The sequence below is a fragment of the Vipera berus genome, assembly GCF_964194415.1.
Source record: "Vipera berus genome assembly, chromosome: 2".
NCBI classification, from domain to species: Eukaryota; Metazoa; Chordata; class Lepidosauria; order Squamata; family Viperidae; genus Vipera; species Vipera berus.
Window position 1 is genome coordinate 195,580,557 of NC_138203.1, and position 22,502 is coordinate 195,603,058.

At 39.3% G+C, this 22,502-nt stretch overlaps 1 protein-coding gene across 3 annotated transcripts in view; it reads left to right on the forward strand.

The window, feature by feature from the left end:
* PPP2R2B (protein phosphatase 2 regulatory subunit Bbeta) overlaps positions 1–22,502 on the forward strand; it is a gene marked incomplete at its 3' end in the record, with an annotated part of 274,612 nt that overhangs the window by 170,342 nt on the left and 81,768 nt on the right. For all 3 annotated transcript variants that reach the window (XM_081321463.1, XM_081321461.1, XM_081321462.1), the window contains exons 2-3: positions 19,358–19,455; positions 20,852–21,017. In XM_081321463.1, coding sequence (XP_081177589.1) covers positions 19,358–19,455; positions 20,852–21,017 — 264 coding nt within the window. The remainder of the gene's footprint in view (positions 1–19,357; positions 19,456–20,851; positions 21,018–22,502) is intronic.

The following is a 22,502-nucleotide window of genomic DNA, read 5'->3' on the forward strand; positions in this document are numbered from 1 at the left end:
TTCTGGAGAGATCCTTGGTTTGATCGTAACTAGCAGAATACCTCCTGCATGGTCTGGCAGAGGGGTGGCCTGGATCTTGGCTGGAAGAAGAAGCAGAGCCCCATCCTGTACCTTCTCCAGTGGCTGCCAGGTGGAGGCTCACAGGTCATGTAACTTGACCTTTAAAAGAGTCATAGTTATTCCCACCTGAAAGCACAACAGAAATGGAAAAACAATGAAGATCCAACTGGAAGATAATACTTAGCCATCCACTCCCACCTACAAATAACATTCATCCTTAAGCATTGCTTCTTCTGACAGTTTTTTTTTTTTACGGTCTACATCTTTACCTGTTCACCAGACCTCTATATCCTACCCCATTTAAGCAAATACCTTTTTCTTGGACCTTTGGCAATAGGTGACTGTATAGTACTGTCAGTTTCTTGTATTCCTGATCCCTGGCTGATTGCATACGCTTTCAATTAGGCCCAAGCATCATTTAGGCAATTTAAAATTACTGGTAAAAGCACTACATTTTGGTACATTTTCAATCTAAATATTGTCCAGTCATTCATTAAACATCCACTATTCATGTGCATGGGATGTATTTGCGGTAAGATGATTAGGGGACTGGAGGCTAAAACATATAAGGAAAGGCTGCTGGAATTGGGTACGTCTGGTCTAATGAAGAGAAGGATGAGGGGGGATATGATAGCAGTATTCCAATATTTCAGGGGCTGCCACAAAGAAGAGGGAGTCAAGCTATTCTCCAAAGCACCCGAAGGCAGGACAAGAAGCAACGGATGGAAACTAATGAAAGAGAGAAGCAACCTAGAACTAAGGAGAAATTTCCTGACTGTTAGAACAATTAAACAGTGGAACAACCTGCCTCCAGAAGCGGTGAAAGCTCCAACACTGGAAGTTTTTAAGAAGAGACTGGATAGCCATTTGTCTGAATGGGGTTTCCTGCCTGAGCAGGGGGTTGGACTACATGACCTCCAAGGTCCCTTACAACAACAACAACAACAACATCATCATCATCATTATTATTGTTGTTGTTGTTGTTGTTGTTGTTGTTGTTGTTGTTGTTATTATTATTATTATTATTATTATTATTATTATTATTATTATTATTATTATTATTATTATTATTATTATTATTATTATTATTATAAGCCAGGTTCACTCATGGGCACTCTGTGTAAATCAGAGCAGTGCCTGGATCAAAGTCATCTGAGAGGGGGCTCTGTAAAGACCAAATTGGTAAACTGATAACGTTTATATCACTGTTTCCATGATTGCTTTGCCTCATTGGTGTCATTTTCCACTATATAGAGAGAAGTCTTTAATTCCTCTGCTGATATTCGAAACCTATTTTAAATGCTAGCATGTGTGACATTGTGTATATTTAATAGATTTTGAAAAATCATTGAATTCGGCAGAAACTTTTCTTATTTTGGCATTTAAACCCTAGAAATATCAACAATTAATTTGTCTTCTGCATTTTATTTACTTGCTAGGAATAGCCATAGTTATTTATAACTTCTGTGATAATCATGAAGAAACCGAGTATCTAATATTGGAGAGATTGGTGCCAAAGAACAGCAGCCTCATCTGTTCTTCTTAACCATCCTTTTTAACTCAGTCAGTTTTATTTACCTGGGAAAGTCTGTGAATGGGAGTCAAAAAGTCAAGATTTGTCAGTGCCTGCAGAAATTTCTGTCCATTTTTTATATATGTGTTGCAGTGCATGTAAACAAGAGTGGGGCTTCAATCATAAGAGTATGACCGCCATCTTGATTCCTATGAACACCCTTGATTTTAACCTTTGTAACAAAAGAAGTCCTCCTTTAATTCTGGTCTGCAGCTGCTAGAAACTTACATCTTACTGTGGCTTGTTTTTACTTCAACTACATATTAGGCCCGAAGAGATGTGCCATGACAGGCAATTCATCTTTCAGCCTTCTGTTCCCTCAGTAAATCTACTGTTGACCTCCTTAGTGAGCATTGAATGGTTGGAGGAAGGGTGACCATATCCCAGAGTTACCAGCATTAAAATACATATAATATCCTTACCTTGGAATTTGAATGATTAGAGCTTTCTTCAGTTTCTTGAGAGTTTTTTAAAAAGCTACTTCTTAATTTATTATGCATAAATTTGAAATCCTTGCTTATGGTAGAAAGTAGTATTTTTTTTAAAAAAAATGGAGATTTGGGAAGCTGAATCTCTATGAAAAATGTTACAAACAGGGTTCATTCGATACAGGTAATTCATGCTTCCTATTTTTGGTGGGATGAGATGTCCAAGGCTCCAGAAGTAACCCTTACTTCCCCATGGAGTAATAAGCACATTAAAAGTGTGGGGAGAAGCAGCATGAATCCTTACATTTCTCATAATGTCTGAAACACCCCATCTCTATCCAACACAGTGAAGTCATTTCTTATTTGCTTTTATCATTAGTTCCACATGTATGTGCTTGAAATGTTAGGCATAAGTGCTTTCTCCAAGATTTTATTGAGCTCAAAAGACTTATAACAGGGATATATAAGAGCCCTGTTGGCACAATGGTTAGAATGCAATATTGCAGGCTAACTCTGCCCAGAGCCAGGATTTCAACGGCAGTGGTGGGTCTTATCTGGGATGATAACAAGGATTATTATAGGGATGAGGTGAAGATTTTGGTGGACTGGTGCAATAAAAATAACCTGGTTTTGAATGTTAATAAAACAAAGGAGATCACTGTTGATTTTAGAAAGAACTGGCATACTCATAATTCACTTTGTATCAAGGCTGCAGCTATGGAGGTGATCAATAGCGTTGAGCACCTGGGGGTGCAGATAACTAACAATCTGACTTGGTCTCTTCATACATCATCTTTAGTGAAGCATGCAAACCAGCATTTGCATTTCCTGCATCGGATGAGGAGAGTACATCTTTCTCCTTCTGTCCTGGCCACTTTTTACAGAGGCACCATTGAGAGTGTTTTAACAAACTACATTACTGTTTGGTTTGGTGGTAGCAGTGCCTCAGATAGAAGGTCCATACAGAGAGTGGTAAGGACAGCTGAGAAAATTATAGGAAGCTCGCTTCGAGTTATTCAGGATACTGCTTATAAGGGCTACGTGCTTATAGCTCACAGCATTGTTAGAAACCCCACATACCCACTTCACAGTCAGTTTCTGTTGCTCCCCTCTGGGAGGAGGATTCAAAGTATTTATAGCAGAACTACTAGTTTCTGTAACAGCTTTGTTTCTTATGCCATCCATCTTGTAAATTTGCAGGATTCTTTTTCCCCCCGCCATGTATATGTATACATTTGAAATAATTCTGGTCTGCAGCTGCTAGAAACTTACATCTTACTGTGGCTTGTTTTTACTTCAACTACATATTAGGCCCGAAGAGATGTGCCATGACAGGCAATTCATCTTTCAGCCTTCTGTTCCCTCAGTAAATCTACTGTTGACCTCCTTAGTGAGCATTGAATGGTTGGAGGAAGGGTGACCATATCCCAGAGTTACCAGCATTAAAATACATATAATATCCTTACCTTGGAATTTGAATGATTAGAGCTTTCTTCAGTTTCTTGAGAGTTTTTTAAAAAGCTACTTCTTAATTTATTATGCATAAATTTGAAATCCTTGCTTATGGTAGAAAGTAGTATTTTTTTTTAAAAAAATGGAGATTTGGGAAGCTGAATCTCTATGAAAAATGTTACAAACAGGGTTCATTCAATACAGGTAATTCATGCTTCCTATTTTTGGTGGGATGAGATGTCCAAGGCTCCAGAAGTAACCCTTACTTCCCCATGGAGTAATAAGCACATTAAAAGTGTGGGGAGAAGCAGCATGAATCCTTACATTTCTCATAATGTCTGAAACACCCCATCTCTATCCAACACAGTGAAGTCATTTCTTATTTGCTTTTATCATTAGTTCCACATGTATGTGCTTGAAATGTTAGGCATAAGTGCTTTCTCCAAGATTTTATTGAGCTCAAAAGACTTATAACAGGGATATATAAGAGCCCTGTTGGCACAATGGTTAGAATGCAATATTGCAGGCTAACTCTGCCCAGAGCCAGGATTTCAACGGCAGTGGTGGGTCTTATCTGGGATGATAACAAGGATTATTATAGGGATGAGGTGAAGATTTTGGTGGACTGGTGCAATAAAAATAACCTGGTTTTGAATGTTAATAAAACAAAGGAGATCACTGTTGATTTTAGAAAGAACTGGCATACTCATAATTCACTTTGTATCAAGGCTGCAGCTATGGAGGTGATCAATAGCGTTGAGCACCTAGGGGTGCAGATAACTAACAATCTGACTTGGTCTCTTCATACATCATCTTTAGTGAAGCATGCAAACCAGCATTTGCATTTCCTGCATCGGATGAGGAGAGTACATCTTTCTCCTTCTGTCCTGGCCACTTTTTACAGAGGCACCATTGAGAGTGTTTTAACAAACTACATTACTGTTTGGTTTGGTGGTAGCAGTGCCTCAGATAGAAGGTCCATACAGAGAGTGGTAAGGACAGCTGAGAAAATTATAGGAAGCTCGCTTCGAGTTATTCAGGATACTGCTTATAAGGGCTACGTGCTTATAGCTCACAGCATTGTTAGAAACCCCACATACCCACTTCACAGTCAGTTTCTGTTGCTCCCCTCTGGGAGGAGGATTCAAAGTATTTATAGCAGAACTACTAGTTTCTGTAACAGCTTTGTTTCTTATGCCATCCATCTTGTAAATTTGCAGGATTCTTTTTCCCCCCGCCATGTATATGTATACATTTGAAATAGACTATGATGTTTGTGTCATATATGCATGTTGTTGTTGTTAGCTGCAAAGTCGTGTCCGACCCATCACGACCCTATGGACAATGTTCCTCCAGGACTTCCTGTCCTCTACCATCTTCTGGAGTCCATTTAAGCTCACGCCTACTGCTTCAGTGACTCCATCCAGCCACCTCATTCTCTGTCGTCCCCTTCTTCTATTGCCCTCGATCTTTCCCAGCATTAGGCTCTTCTCCGGTGAGTCCTTCCTTCTCATTAGGTGGCCATAGTATTTGAGTTTTAGCTTCAGGATCTGGCCTTCTAAAGAACAGTCAGGGTTGATCTCCTCTAGGACTGACCGGTTTGATCGCCTTGCAGTCCAAGGGACTTGCAGGAGTCTTCTCCAGCACCATAGTTCAAAGGCCTCAATTCTTTGGCGCTCAGCCTTTTTTATGGTCCAACTTTCACTGCCATACATTGCAACTGGGAAGACCATAGCCTTGACTATACGCACTTTTGTTGACAGGGTGATGTCTCTGCTTTTTAGTGTGCTGTCTAGATTTGTCATGGCTTTCCTCCCGAGGAGAAAGTGTCTTTTAATTGCTTGGCTACAGTCCCCATCTGCAGTGATCTTAGAGCCCAGGAAAATAAAATCTGTCACTACCTCCATTTCTTCCCCATCTATTTGCCAGGAATTGAGAGGGCTGGATGCCATGATCTTGGTTTTCTTAATGTTAAGTTTCAACCCAACTTTTGCACTCTCCTTCTTCACCTGCAATAAGAGGCTCTTTAGTTCTTCTTCACTTTCTGCCATTAGAGTGGTATCATCTGCATATCTTAGGTTGTTGATATTTCTTCCGGCAATCTTAATTCCAACTTTTGATTCATCTAGCCCTGCCTTTCTCATGATGTGCTCTGCATATAAGTTAAATAGGCAGGGCGACAGTATACAGCCCTGCCGGACTCCTTTCCCAATTTTGAACCAATCAGTGGTTCCGTGTCCAGTTCTCACTGTTGCTTCTTGGCCCGCATATAGGTTTCTCAAGAGACAAATAAGATGGTCTGGTACGCCCATCTCTTTAAGAACTTGCCACAGTTTGTTATGATCCACACAATCAAAGGCTTTAGCATAGTCAATGAAGCAGAAGTAGATGTTTTTCTGGAACTCTCTAGCTTTCTCCATGGTCCACCGTATGTTGGCAATTTGATCTCTAGTTCCTCTGCCTCTTCGAAATCCTGCCTGTACTTCTGGTAATTCTCGATCCACATACTGCTCAAGTCTAGCTTGTAGGATTTTAAGCATAACTTTACTAGGATGAGATATGAGTGCAATGGTGTGATAGTTTGAACATTCTTTGGCACTGGCTTTCTTTGGAATTGGAATGTAAACTGATCTTTTCCAATCCTGTGGCCACTGTTGAGTTTTCCAAATTTGCTAGCAAATTGAGTGTAGCACTTTTACTCCATTGTCTTTTAAGATTTTGAATAGCTCAGGTGGAATACTGTCACCTCCACTAGCTTTGTTGTTGCTCACCTTTTCTAAGGCCCATTTTACTTCACATTCTAGGATGTCTGGCTCGAGGTCAGTGACCACCTCATTGTGATTATCAGGGACGTTAAGCTCATTCTTGTATAGTTCTTCTGTGTAATTTTGCCACCTCTTCTTAATCTCTTCTGCCTCTGTTAGGTCCCTGCCATTTTGGTCCTTTATCATGCCCATTTTTGCATGAAACGTTCCCTTCATCTCTCCAATTTTCTTGAAAAGATCTCTGGTCCTCCCTATTCTATTGTTTTCTTCTATTTCTTTGCACTGTTCATTTAAGAAGGCATTCTTATCTCTTCTAGCTATTCTCTGGAATTCTGCATTCAATTGGGCGTATCTTTCTTTTTCTCCCTTGCCTTTCGCTTCCCTCCTTTCCTCAGCTATTTGCAAAGCTTCCTCAGACAGCCATTTTGCTTTCTTGCATTTCTTTTTCTTTGGGATGGTTTTGGTTGCTACCTGTTGTACAATGTTGCGAACCTCTGTCCATAGTTCTTCAGGCACTCTGTCTATCAGATCTAATTCATTAAATCTATTTGTCACCTGTACTGTATATTCAACAGGGATATGATTTAATTCATACCTGAGTGGCCTAGTGCTTTTCCCTACTTTCTTCAGTTTAATCCTAAACTTTGCAATGAGAAGCTCATGGTCTGAGCCACAGTCAGCTCCTGGTCTTGTTTTTACTGACTGTATAGAGCTTCTCCATCTTTGGCTGCAGAGCACATAGTCAATCTGATTTCTGTGTTGACCGTCTGGTGATGTCCATGTGTAGAGCCGTCTCTTGGATATGCATGTGTATGTGGCTATATACATAATGGTATTTTTTTTGAGTTGAATGCAACAAAATTTCATTTTAATATATGCTGATTACTGTACATTTAAAATGACAATAACGATTCTATTCTATTCTATTCTATTCTATTCTATTCTATTCTATTCTATTCTATTCTATTCTATTCTATTCTATTCTATTCTATTGTTGGTATAATGAGGACCCCCATATTGTTGGGGACAATATGCTGACATTTTTAAACTGCTCAAAGAGTGCTGTAAAGCACTATGGAGTGATATATAAGTAAGTATTATTGCTATTGCTATTTATGTACTCTTCTCTTAAAACCATATTTGAAGATATATTTTTGTACAGATTTTCATGGGGAATAGAATGTCTCAATAACTTTACAAACATAGTATTAATTTTCTTAAAGGTAGCAATACATACAATCAAAGAAATCATGCACTATCAAAATTTTAAATTGTTATAATGCTTGGACAACTCTGTGTATGTATCTCTCTGTCCACGTGCTACTTCTGTTTTGCGAGATACTAGCTGATACCTGAAATTGCTAAGTGTAACATCAGATTGAAGGAATTAAAGTAGACATTTCTACTATCTTGAAAGCTGGAAGATTCATTTATGTGTCATCATTTTCTACTCAAAAACAAGTACTGATCTCAGTGATAAGAATATATATAGGATTTTAGTCCAAAATTGAAGTTCTATATGTCCTTATTTGAAGGGTTTCTACTCAACCAAGAGAGTTAACAAATAATTTTATTTCAAATTCTTTGCTTTATTCCCCACTTCCATTCTGCCCTACCTTTATAATGGTGCAAGTTGGTAGTATTTTCTGGGAATGTTCAATTGCTTTTAATGATTGGATTGATGCAGTATAATTATTGGATTGCCTTATAATGAGATTGACACTGAGCCAGCTGCTGTAACATACATGGAGTGTTTGAAGTGGCAGGTTTCATTAACAACTTTTCAGGAATTAAGTTTTGAATTCCTTTTCCTTTCCCTTTCCCTCTCCTCTTTTTTTAAAAGTATCTGGTGTTTACCCTTGTCTATTATTACTGATGCTTCATCTCTAGTAGCAGAATGTATGTCAGTATATAATTCATGCAATGCATAGTTGAATAGGAATGAACAGGCTGAAGTGTAATCCTCATAACATGCTTCATCCTGGTCTAGAAAAAGAAATGCTCTTACTAAAAGAACAAATTTGGAGAGCAAGAAACCTTCTGGATCTGTCTTTTTGTGTGAATATTCAATTGGCAAATAATGACAATGAACTCCATTATCAGTGTTAAATGATTTGGCAGTTGCAAACTTTTGCTTCTATCCACAAGTTAGAATAGATAACTCTGGTTTTTTTCCCTGTGACGTTGGGTACTAAAAACTGATTTTGGCTTCTGAAGCTATTAAAATATATGACCAAGTTAATTTAGAGGCCATCTGCTTCCATAGAAATCTGCCTTTGCTTTAAGATAGGTCTTGGCTGTGGGATACTCAGCATTCAGGGAGAATGTATGAGTGTATTTTTTGCTACTTTTTAAGACAAAGCATCACCAAAGAGAAACTTTAATATAATTAAATAGAAAAGGCAAGTAATTAAATTACTAATACATGGATATATACAATAATAGTGGTGAAGATTATAAACTAAAAATGAGCATCTAGTTAGTAAATCTTCCCACAATAGATCCAAATAGATGTTGGATGTTCAGGAGATCTTAATGTAGTTGTCCAAAGCGCAGCAACTGTTCAGAGTTAAGACATTGCTGAATGAAAATACTTATAGTTGCAACTATTGCAGCATCCCTCAGTCCTAAGATCACAATTTTGGCACTTGGTAATCGCCTTGCAGTATTCTGCAGTCAATCAATCAGAATAGATCTGGAAGGGATCTTGGAGATCTTCTAGTCCAACCCTCTACTCAAGCAGATAAGTAGCTGTCCAGTCTCTTCTTAAAAACCTTCCAGTAATGAAGCAACCTTCTTAAAAACCTTCCAGTAATGAAGCAACCTCTGAAGGCAAAAGCTGTTCCACTGGTTAGTTGTCATCACTGTTAGGTAGTTTCTCCTTAATACCAGTTTGCTTCTCTCCTTCATTAGTTTCCATCCATTGTTTCTTGTCCTGCCTACAGGTGCTTTGGTAAATAAGTTGACCCCCCCTCCTCTTTGTGGCAGCCCCTCAAATACTAGAATAATGCTTTCATTTCCCCCCTCCCGCAGTCCTTCTTTTCTCTAGACTGGCCATACCCAGTTCCTGCAGCCGTTCTTCATATGTTTTACTCTCCAGGCCTTTAATCATCTTAGTTGCTCCTCTTTGCACTTTTTCCAAAGTCTCAACATCTTTTTTGTAACGTGGTGACCAAAACTGAACACATCCATGTGATCACCATTTGTGACCTTCACTTCTTGCTTCCAACAAACAGCGTCAGTGGGGAAGTGAGCAGAAAGGTCGCAAATGGCAATTACCTGGCATCATACCAAATGACCACATAGGATTCATCAAACAACTGGAACTACCACTGCAAATCTGTACGGTCACGTGATATCATGCTTTATAATCATGTCACTTAGCAATGGAGTTCCTAGTCCCAATCACCATAATTAACGAAGCACCATCTGTAATTTAAAAAGAAGGACAATAATACACATGGGGGAAATATTAAAAGGAAATCACATCCATAGGGAAAGGAAAGTCAAATAATGAAGAATATTGCAGTCTTTGTAAATTCACTTTCATGGTTTTACAGTCCAACGCATGTTTCTCTAGAACAATGTTTAGCAAAGTTATGCTCTGAAAAATTTGCACAATTCACATTTTTTTTTCAACGTTTAGTTGTTTTCTTTCCTTTCTATTTAGGATTTGAGAGATCTTTACAAACTCAGTCCTAAGTTTACTGTTTGTGCAGCTGCTTTGAAAAGGTTGGTTTGGTGTGAAAAATTTTTTTTGCAAAAGGAGTTGATCACTTCTTGCCAACCCACCACGTGATTTGCATAATAAAACTAAAAATAAAAATAGACTTAGACTTCTGCAATTGTGGTAACTGATTATGTTACCCAGAATGAGAAAGGCACTTCTTCCCTTTGCATTCTTTCAAGTCAGTCTTGAAAAAAATTCAGGGAGGGACTGAGGGACAGAAATATTGTCAAAAGCACCCTACAGTTTAAATTCAGGCTTTTTTCTTTTCTTTTCGCAGCTAACAAAAAATTATATTTTCCCCCCTGGAGGGAAGACGTTCCTGAGAATTCAGTATTGTCCCACCCACTTGCTGTCCAACAGGTCGTTCTGTGGGTGGAATATATTAAAAAGTATGTCTTAAAATAATGCTGAGCTTTATGACTATATTTAGGTTCCCCCCCCCAAATTCTAACCTATTGCTCATAAATAAATCAAATCCAGTCTTCAGAATACTTAGCCTTAGAGCAATAAACAACATAAACGCATTTCAGAAAGGAGAAAACTACAGAGTCATATCATCTGCCACTTGGAAAATGAAGGGTCACCATGGAAACTGTTTTTGTTGAATTGCTTTTATAGAAGGGAGGCACCCAAGATACAGGAAAGCAAGTAAAAGGCAAGATTTCTTATCCTCCTGCTGTTTCTACCAATATGCTGCTGGAGTCTTTTGAGTCAAGTTAGTAATTGTACATCATTCAAATGTTGATTGCGTACAAATCCAAATTAATGTTATAGTGTACCAGCTTTTAAATGAGGTTGCTTGAAGTAGCAGGCAACGAGCAGGTTTGGATTATAATGTTCAAGAATGTCAAAAGCAAATCTGAAAAGCAGCAATATCTCAGTAAGAGCTGACATGGATTTTAATCACATGTAACCCACCATTTGGAAGAAATAAGAGCATCTTCCAAGCTAACCAAGGAAGGAAGTCATTGAACAATCATGAATTTCCCATGAATTTTTTTAGCAATATTGGAAGAAAAAAATATGGATTAAAAAGAATGGTAAAGGTAAAGGTTCCCCCGCACATGCGTGCTAGTCGTTTCCGACTCTAGGGGCCGGTGCTCATCTCCGTTTCAAAGCCAAAGAGCCAGCGCTTGTCCGAGGACATCTCCGTGGTCATGTGGCCGGCATGACTAGACGCCAAAGGCGCACGGAACGCTGTTACCTTCCCACCGTAGTGGTCCCTATTTTTCTACTTGCATTTTTACGTGCTTTCGAACTGCTAGGTTGGCAGAAGCTGGGACGAGTAACAGGCGCTCACTCTGCTACGCGGCACTCAGGATTCGACTCGCCAAACTGCCGATCTTCTGATCGACAAGCTCAGCGTCCTAACCCACTGAGCCACGATTAGCCAAATTGGTGCCTTCCCTTCTTTCTGTTTGTGCAGTGATAGAACACATCCACACACACATACAGTATGTGGCCTTTTGGTTTCTAGCCTGCGGCCTTTAACCACTATACCAAACTGGCTGTCTAAGCTCTCTTAGTGTAAGATATTTTTCTTAAGTTTGCTTTTCTATAATTTAAAATTCTATTCCATGTCAGTGTCAGTTTAGACCTCCTGATTTCAGACTGACTCTGGGTGGCTCACAATAAAACAAGGCAAAGGTTTTTAAAAAAAAAACAGAAAAAGAAAGCAAGATCACTATCACATTATTTTGAGTTAGTTCTGAAGCTTCTACATTGTACATTGATGTCAATTAGCAAATCTTAGTTTCTGCTTACAAAATTGTCAGATTTGTCACCATTATGTTGGCCATTGAGTCCCAGAGCAATGACATGAAATACACTTTGTGAAATGAGACTGAATTTTTACAGTTTATGTGGGTTGTTCATAAGGACTTGCATCCAGATAGTCAGTATATATTTGATTTGCCATAAAATATGAGTTCTCCAATACTTGTTTCTCCAGTCCTGTGAAAGTGGATAATCCATTTTATAGAACTTGATGTTGTTTTTCCATTTGTATCCTAGGGCTAATGTTCATGTTTCAATTAAATTCTGATTGGCTGGCTGTATTGTAATAATGATGCTTTCACAAATATTGTCTAAATGGACTGCATGTGCCATGGCTGTATTTAAACAGCTGTGTAGCTGATTTCAATGAAGTTAATTTTAAACTATTGCAAATTAAACTAGAGAATAAACTATTCCGGTAATCTTTTTGATGTAGAGTTAAGTGACTAAAATATACCAATTTTATTTTCTTTAATTTTGAATGAACAAGAAACCTTAAAAACAATGGAGATCCAGAATACACCTTTATTTGGTGGGATTAGGGCAGTATTTCTCAGCCTTGATAATTTTAACATATGTGAATTTTAACTCACAGAATCCCCCAGTCTGCATGCTCAGTGCTGGTGGGAGAATTCTGAAAACTGAAGCTCACACATCTCAAAGTTGGCAAGATTGAGAACACTGAGATAGAGCAACATGGAGAAAATGTAAAAAAAAACTATAGTTAGAAAAAAAGCATCACAGAGCTCACTATTCATCTGTCTTATAGACAGCAGAGAGTAGGAGAGGGGATATAAAAAGGACGGACTTTATATAAACAAAATGGATGGAGCCATGGATCATAGAGGGTGTAACGTAGGCATAACCAAGTTGTAACTTGCAAGGAAATGCATCACCACGTATAAGACAGAAATCTGTAACGTACCATCTCCTTCTACTTCTCCATATTTTTGAAAGCAGAAGAAAACATCTAAGACACAAATTGGCCACTGTGTAATGCGATGATTCCATTTCACACATTGTGCTAAATAAATATGAAGTGCCAGGGGATCCATATCTGTGGTAAGATACTGTATTAATAGAGACAACATTTTGGAAAAAGATAAAGGGGATCAGTAATTTTCAGTATTTATTTTAATTATAGCCCATTTCTCTAAGGTCCATTTCTTACCAGTGAAATTACAAATGCACAATTATGAAAATTTAAATATCTTTTAGCAGTAAAGGTTATTTTTAAGTAGAGTTTGAAATGCATTTTGATTATGCAGCAACATTACTAACATACAGCATTCACCACTTCCTTTAAACAAAGGCCTTATGCCTTTGAACATGACAAGGTTGTGTAGTGTTGTCTCTTGCTTCTATGTTTGGAGAATTAGCAAGATTGTGGGGAAGAAGCTCCGTGTGCTGCATATAAGAATCGGCATTGCAAAGGTTTTTACACTAGCATTATGGAAATAGCTCTCTGATGACAAGGCAGCACAAGCTACCAGCTGGGGAGAAAAATACTTGCTTGGGAAATTAGAATGAAATATAATGGCTGAACTGAAAAATCACCTTGTAAAACATTTTTTGTGACCATAAGAAGTGGTACTATATTAAATAGCATCTTATTCTTTTCTTTATTGGTATTCCTTTCTTTGATTAAGATATAACTCTGGCAATAATAATTAAATGCATACTTACTTATGTTTTATATATGTGGTGTGTATACATATTTACACACAAAGACACACACATAAATCCATAGGCCATCTGTGTTTTTATTTTGTTTTTTGTATTTTATGGATTGTAGTTGTTTTATTGTAACCCAGCTAGATTGCAGTTAATGTTGAGAACCAGCATTCTTTCCAAACCTATAATGACTCCCATAGTATGTGTAATGTATTGGGGTTTTTGTTTGTACTGATTCACGTGTCTGTTTAAATGCTGCTTAACGGTTACTCAATGGTGTGTCTGTGTAACAGCTACAGACCAAGCCAGACTTGTTGTCTCCAGGAATATCATTGGTAGATTTGGGGCAGGAATGAGTTCCTTTAAACCTATTGGCTGCCGCCTAGTGGCCAACCGTATAAGTAGCTGCGCAGCAGCCTCTGTTTCAGTTCTGTTCCTGCTTACTTCAATAAAGCATGTTTCTGTTTGGAACCTTCCGTCTCGCTCATTGCCTGCAAAGAACCGGCTACACAACAGTATGAATAGCTGCAGTTATCTGAGTTTGGATGGAAGGGATTGTGTTAGTTCAGTCAAATCCAAAATCAAACCTTTCCTTTTTCTTCTTTTTTGCAGCAATCTTAGGCAGAAAAGAAGAGGGATTCTTGTACAACCAAGGCTGTGCTATTCACACAGATCATAGTTTAGTCTTACCTTCAAAACAGCCCATGACCTCAAATGCACAAAAAATGCACACATTCTGTTTCCTTCTGGCATCCAAAGGCTATGCATATCTCATTTCAAGATTATGATTGCATATCTAAGTCTTTTTATTAGGCACGAGTATAGAAAGTTACAGTACTCCGATATTTATGCTTCTCTGAGCAGCACTACAGAAAGCTTCTGAAAAAACTGGAAAAACTTACGTAAATACTGGATTTAAAACAAGTAACACCATCGGATCTAGTCTTCTCACGGTGAAGACAGATGCCAAAGGTTTAGAATGTGTGAAAGCTTCGTTGTTGTTGTTTTTAAGAAAATGTAGTTAGCAGCATTCCTGCCTCTGAAGCCTTCTTCTCTGTCCCTTCTCAGTCATGCTTCGCATTTGCTAAAATCTGCACTCAAACGTAATTGCTGAAGGCAGAGAGAGAGTAATTGCAGTAAAATTAACCTCTGACTTTTCCCCCCTAACGATAGCTCTGATAAAACTACTCATCAGCAGGTTCCCTGCTTACCTTGATGTAGTGCGAACCCTTTTCCATGCCGCTTTTTTTTAAAAAAAAACATTACTTGTAATTTCTCTGCATCAGTCTTTGTTTTTCTTTTAGCTGTTTTATGCATATATTGCATTATATTTTAAGTTGCAAAGATGGTAAAGGTAAAGGTAAAGGTTCCCCCGCACATGCGTGCTAGTCGTTTCCGACTCTAGGGGCCGGTGCTCATCTCCGTTTCAAAGCCGAAGAGCCAGCGCTTGTCCGAGGACGTCTCCGTGGTCATGTGGCCGGCATGACTAGACGCCAAAGGCGCACGGAACGCTGTTACCTTCCCACCGTAGTGGTCCCTATTTTTTTACTTGCATTTTTACGTGCTTTCGAACTGCTAGGTTGGCAGAAGCTGGGACGAGTAACAGGCGCTCACTCTGTTACACGGCACTCGGGATTCGACCCGCCAAACTGCCGACCTTCCGATCGACAAGCTCAGCGTCCTAACCCACTGAGCCACCGTGTCCCTTCGAAAGGAGGAGCCACCGTGTCCCTGCAAAGATGAGTCAGTACTAAATAATAGCAATAGCTATTAGAATAGAATAGAATAGAATAGAATAGAATAGAATAGAATAGAATAGAATAGAATAGAATAGAATAGAATAGAATAGAATAGAATAGAATAGAATAGAATAGAATAGAATCTGGAAGGGACCTTGGAGGTCTTCTAGTCCAGCCCCCTGCTCAAGCAGGAGAACCTATACCATCTTAGACAGGTGATTGTCTAGTCTCTTCTTAAAAATCTCCAGTGATGGAGCGTCCATGATTTCTGGAGGCAAGCCACTGGTTGATTGTCCTCACTGTCAGGAAGTTTCTTCTTAATACCAGGTTGCTTCTCTCTTTGATCAGTTTCCAAGTATTGTTTCTCATCCCTCTTCCTTATGGCAGCTCCTCAGATACTGGAATACTGCTATCATGTCTCCCCTATTTCTTCTTTTCTTTAGACTAGCCAAACCCAAGTCCTGCAGCCATTCTTCATATGTTTTAGTCTCCAGGCCTTTGATCATCTTAGTTGCCCTTCTCTGAATTGTTTCCAAATTCTCAACATCTTTTTGTGATATGGTGACCAAAATTGGCTGCAGTATTCTAGGTGTGGTCTTACTAGGGTTTTATAAAGCAGTACTAATACTTCATGTGATCTTGATTCTATGCCTCTGTTTATACAACCCAGGATTGTATTAGCTTTTTTGGTTGCTGCTGCACACTGCTGGCTCATAGACAATTGATCATCCACTAGGACTCCAAGATCCATCTCACAGTTACTGTTTTTAAGCCAGGTCTCGCCCAATCTGTATTTGTACCTTTGGTTTTTCCTGCCTAAATGTAAAACTTTGCTTTTCTCCACATTGAAACTCATTTTGTTGGATAGGGCCCATTGTTCAAGTTTGTCTAGATCTTTTTGGATCCTGAGTTTGTCTTCTGGGGTGTTGGCTACTCCTGTCAGTTTGGTGTCATCTGCAAATTTGATGAGTTCCCCTTCAATTCCCTCATCTAAGTCATTTATGAAGATATTGAAGAGTACTGGGCCTAAGAGGGAACCTTGTGGTACCCCACTGCTTACTTCTCCCCATTTGGATTTCTAGAACCTATGACCTAGGAACTGATTTGGGGACTGGGCAATGTGGCAAAAGAGGAACTGCTTTGTGTAGTGGTGAACCTGCTGGATTAGAAACTAGGAGAGTGAGTTTTAGTCCCACTTTAGGCAGGAAACCCAGTTCCTTGACTTTGGGCCAATCCCTCTCTCTCAGCTCAGCCAATTTCACCAGGTTGTTGCTGTTCGGGAAAATAGGAAACAGAAGTATTAGGTATGAGTTGTCCAAAAACACAATTTTAAAAAATCAGCATCAGCATTGTTGAACTGTCAATATAAGAATATATGGAATGCATGGATTTGGGGAAACTTTAAATACAAGATAACCCACGAGACTTAATTTCTGAATGAAGGTGTTTGTAATTGTGCTACTTCTTTACTTTCTGAAGATTGTGCAGCTAGATGGTTTATGTGAACTTCACTAATAATTCAAAATCTGGAAAATCCCAGATCAAACCTCTTTGTTTGGCCTTTCTTTTCCATCTAAAGGATTTGTCTTCCTTTGTTTCTTCAACTTCCATTCTCTTCTCAGTTCTGGACTTTTTCCCAGGACTGATACTTTCTTGTCTAACCTTCATTAAGTTTGGGGACATCGGTGCAATAGGAATTGAGAGAAGGACAAATAGGGAAGGCAAACGTGCCCTCCTTTTAGTCCCTCAAGTGATTTATTTTGTGAAATCAAGAGTGTCCCTAATGAGGCCAACTCTTCTTTTGACCTATGATGTTCTTCCCACTGGAAAATGATAGACCTACCCAGAGGCTACTCCAGAAAGAGGAGAGATTATTTGTTCACTGTTGCAATAAAAAAGTAATGTGCTCTTGTCCATATTGTGCCATTAATATAGAATTTAATTTGAAACATTGCATGTCTATACTGTATATGTCCTGTGTGTAGTTATGAATAGGTCAGTTATACAGGATAGTGCATCTTTTGAAAGCTGATTCTATTGAAGTAGATACAACTGATGGAAAACAGTGAGAAAAGAAAGAAGGGTTTAATATTGCAAAGTTTCTAGTTACCTGGTGCTATTTCCTGATGCTCTAAATGAGAAGAGTCGCGAAATATCTCATATTGTTTCATGGTTTTGAGGCAGGGAATAGGATATGTGCTGGAAGAGTCACTGAATCTTACTAGTCAATTTGTAGTAGAAACAAATCATTCTATTATTATGAGAGATGCTGACCCTTTCTGTGGAATCACATTTCTCTCAATTGCAATTCAAGAGCTAGAAAAGAGAGTTTGGCTTCCACGTGCCATTCAAAAGTGTCCTATGTCAGGGATCCCCATCCTGTGGGCCTCAAGGGGGTTGCAACCAGGCCGTGGACATGGCTGGCGTGCATGCACACACATCCTCACTTGCACGAGCAGCGGGCAAGCTGTTGTGACTCAGGGCCAGCCTGTGGTTTCGGCAGCCGGCTCAGATGTGTCGGATGACTCAGATGAGGGGGAGGAGGACCGTGTGGGAGACGAACCGGTTGATGATGGCGTGGAGGCTTGGCAGAGTTCCCAGCCGGGGCCCTCTTCTCAGCTGCGTGAGCCCGATAGTGCGGAAGATGATGACCCACAGCTGGCCCTGTTCAAGGACGCCCGACGCAGGAGGCAGTCGAGCAGGAACAAACAAAGAAAGAATGTGGGACTCCTCGGGAGGAGGCACAGGGAGACCACGCCCTGAGCTCTCTATAAAAGGAGTGTTTGGGGAGGGGCTGGTTGCTGAAAGCAACTTTTCCGCTTGAGAAGACAAGCTCTAGTGTTTTTGTTAACTACGTAATTAAATCTTGGCAGATGCCTTTTAGCCTTGGACGCTCTCCAGTCTCTTCTTTCTGAATAGGGGTTTGCCTTACTCAAGGCCAGAAGAGGGCTGGTTCAGAACACAAGCATGCTCCATTTGGGTGAGTGGCAGGCCTGTGTGCATGCCGCTCGTAAAATATAGCTGCATGCGTGCGTGCGTGCACGCTTGCCAGCTGCTCGCATTGAACTTTTCCTTCTCTTCTCCCCCCCCCCAAAACCCCTGCCAATCTGCAAAGCCAGAAACATTGGGGAACTCTGTCCTATGTGACATAATTATACAAGTCTCTGGTGCTGTTTCAGATCCTGAGTTGTTCCAGTAATTATTAGTTAAGGTGAGAAAGGTTCACAACTCATCTTCTCGAACCTATGCATCTTAAAATAAGTAAAATGATTTAGTGTAAAACTGCATGTTTCTTTCTAGCACTAGAAATATATACTGCCTTGATTTTTTTTCTTTTTAAGTGAAGAACAGTTAGTAAGCTGATGGCCAATCAAGAAAAGTGCCTTTCTCCTCAGTGTCTTCCTCCAACCAGTTATTTGCCCTTTGGCAAGACTGTAGGCAGCATCAGCACAAGCGGGGAAAGCTGTGTGTTTGTGTTTGTGTGTGTGTGTGTGTGTGTGTGTGTGTGTGTGTGTGGGTGTGTGTTTGTTACTGAAAGTGTTTGAATGGAGTTTAAAACCAGAATACAGGCAGTCCTCGACTTAGGACCATGATTGAGCTCAAAAGTTATGTTGCTAAGTGAGGCATTTGTTAAGTAAGTTTTGCCCCATTTTATGACCTTTCAGGCCACAGTTGTTAAGTGAATCATTGCAGTTGTTAAGTTAGTGACATAGTTGTTAAAGTGAATCTGGCTTCCCCATTGACTTTGCTTGTCAGAAGGTCCCAAAAGGGGATCACTTGACCTCCCCGGGACACTGCAACCGTTATAAATCTGAGTCAGCTGACATGTGTCTGAATTTTGATCACAGGACCATGGGGATGCTGCAAGGGTCATAAGTGTGAAAAAATGGTCACAAGTCACATTTTCAGTGTCATAACATTGAAGAGTCACTAAAGGAACTGTCGAGGGACTAGCTGTATTCTTCAGTAATAATGTTTATGAATCCCTTTAACAAGATTCAAGTGTAACTGGAAATCTAAGTGCTCCATAGGAATTATACCAGGGAGGCAAAGTCTTAACAAGCATTCTTCCTCTAAATGTATAGGCAGTGATGTTCTGAGATGCCAGTGCAAAGCTGGTCTGCAGTTAACTTAAATTGCCTTTGTCTCTTTCTTTCTAGCTGACATTATCTCTACAGTAGAATTCAACCACACAGGAGAATTACTAGCGACAGGGGACAAGGGGGGTCGTGTTGTAATATTTCAACGTGAGCAGGAGGTAAGTGCTGGTGAATTCAAAAATGCCCATTTTTATCCTTTTAAAAGAAGTTTCCTGCTGTTTCCTAATCTTTGTGTGTCACTCTTTACCCTGATTCTATCGTAGCACACAGAAAATTGCAAAAAAAAGGCCATTAAGATCAATCGGGCAGCTTCTTTCTTAAAGAACACCCTACAAATGTTGGATTTTCTTGAATCCTTTTGCATCTTGGAATAATGATTACTGGCAAAGGATTTCATTCTCTGCTAAAATGTCATAAATACAAGGAGAAATTTAGTTGTAATGCTTTTGAAGTCTGGTTTGTTTTTAATTAGCAGGATCCCTACTCTTCTCAAACTGCTATAACATAAAGAAACAATCATTATACCAAGCTTTGTTATAGTTTCTATTGATGGGGTGCATTGTGCTCTTGAATGATGCTCTGGATCTATGCCAACATATAAGAAAAAGTAAATATATAAATAAAATAAAGCAGATTTCCTTTTTCATGTTAGTAAATATTATATTTTGATTGGTGTAGTGGTTAAGGTGCTAGACTAAAAATGAGAAACTGTGAGTTTTAGTTCTACCTTAAGTGCTGCTCTGCAGATAAAACCAGCTTTCTGATTTTAGTATAGCCAGATAGTACCATTCAGAAGTGCTTCAATACCATGTTCTTGCTCCTTTGGAAAAAAAGTCAGATATGAGTCATTTGGTTCACTTTACTGCTATATTTCTATTACTCTGTAATTTGTTTAAGCCTTTAACCTATACAAAGTGCAAAGTAAGAAAGAACAGCTACAAAGTAAAAAACATTATGGAAAGTTTTTAACGACATTATCTCCCATTCCCCTCCATTTATTGACCAATATTAGCCTAAATATAGAAGGATTTTGCTAATATCTTCTTCAGTCCTTTCATTTATTATTTATTATTGTTCCCCCCCCAACGTTTTTATTAGAAACTGTATTCCAGATATTTAAGTTTAACTTGCTATGTGAAATTATTTATTATATTAAATGTGTGATGGGTTTGTAAATTAGAACTGGGTACTTTCTGTGGGAGAGAATTTTGCACACCAGTCAAGTTGGATTTGTTCTTTGAAGTGAGTGATTGTTGCTTCATGCCAATTTGTCTTTAAGTTGAGTGATAGGGAGACCTTGATGCATTCTTGAATCAAAATGAAACAAAGATGCTCTTCCTGCTTCCTGTCATTGGTGAACATAGAAAGTGACACAGGAGGAGAAGGCATTGTGCAAGAAATAGCTCTGCTTTGGTACCCAAACTGCAATGTGTCACCGTAATCAGACATTTTTCCTCTCTTTTAACAATCTTCAGAGAACAAAAGAATCAATTGAAAATTTGCTAGCTCTGGCACGTCTAAGAATCTCTTTATGTTCCTTTCCCACTCCCGCAGAGTAAAAATCAGCCCCATCGCAGGGGAGAATATAATGTTTACAGCACATTCCAGAGCCATGAACCTGAGTTCGATTACCTGAAGAGCTTAGAGATAGAGGAAAAGATCAATAAAATACGATGGCTCCCACAGCAGAATGCAGCCTATTTCCTTCTCTCCACCAATGGTATGTTATAACCACAGGTACCTTTTTGCTTTCCAGCCAAAATACCCTGCTTTGATAGTTTGTGATCATTCATACTTGTAATCTCTCTACAGGACAAGTATTTGTTGCTCTATTTGATCCAGAGAGGGCAACACAAGAGCAATTATGGTGGAGATATCCCTAATGTTGAATTTTCTCTCTTCGTGTCTGTAATATGTCTTAAAATGCCCCAAACGTATTTCTCAGATCATTTACAAGGCAAAGAAAGACACAGCCTCGCAACAATATCATCAGGTGGCTTCCTCAGCCTGGTATCTTCTGATATGTTGAGTGTAATTCCACAATCTTGGAATCAGAGATTCTTCTGTAAAACACCAGGCCAGGGTGGTAGATGAGAACGGAGTTGGCAGGCTGAAATTTCTCAAACTGCCTGCACATAACATGCAGTTCTGTTCAGAGGGAAGAATACATGCTCTTGCTACTTGATTTGACATTTACGGTATGTCATGTCTGAAGGTGTTACTTTTGGAAGATAAAGTATTTCTACTCCCAAGTCTTTTATGTCCTGGCAAAGCAGTGGACTACAGGAGATCCTGATTTAGTTAGGGATTTTTAAGTTGTTGCAATACCAACTTCAGTTGCATGGGGCAAAGGATTCTATGTCAGGAAGTAACTTCAGGAAGTTAAAGCTTTGTGCAGTCTGAACCCAGTCTGAAATGCTAGCTCAAGAGAATATCTGTAGTTAAGAAATAAAGTATTGGGGAGTAAAAAGGACTTCTCAACAGAAGTCAGGGTTTTGTTTTGTTTTTATTATTGATGAGTTCCTGCCTTTATACAACTCTGTGATCACACATATTAATGAAACAAGGGAGTATTGATGAATTAAAGGTAGTGATAGTTCTGCTCTATCCTACACTGATGAGATCACATTTAGAACTCTATTCCACAGTTCTGGTTACCACACTGTAAAAAAGATGCTTTAACCCTAGAAAGAGCACAGAGAAGAGCAACAAAGATGATAAGGGGTCTAGAGGCTAAATTCTCTGAAGAACAGCAGAAGGAACTAGGTATGTTTACTTAACCATGAGGAGAAGGCTGAGAGAGACTTGATAGGAGTCTTCCAATACTTGAAGTGCTGCCAAAGGGAAGAGGGCATTAGTTTATTTTCCATAGCACCCATAGCTTGTCAGAGGAAGATCCAACCTGGAAATAAGGAGGAATTTCCTGACCATGAGAACTATTAAGCAGTGGAATAGCTTGCCTCCTGGAATTGTGGGTGCTTCAATTCTGGGAGTCCACAAATCTTAAAGTTGCTAATGAGGCTGAAAAACATTGTCCTCTAGGCTGTGCACTGCCTAACAAGATATCTTATAACTCCTATCCCAGCATTGTTTCTTCTACCTTGTTTTCTTCAGCTCTTTCCCTCCGGGAGCCAGGCTGTTCCACTGCTGAATAGTTTTTTCTATCAGGAAATTCCTCCTTATTTCCAGGTTTGATCTTCCTCCA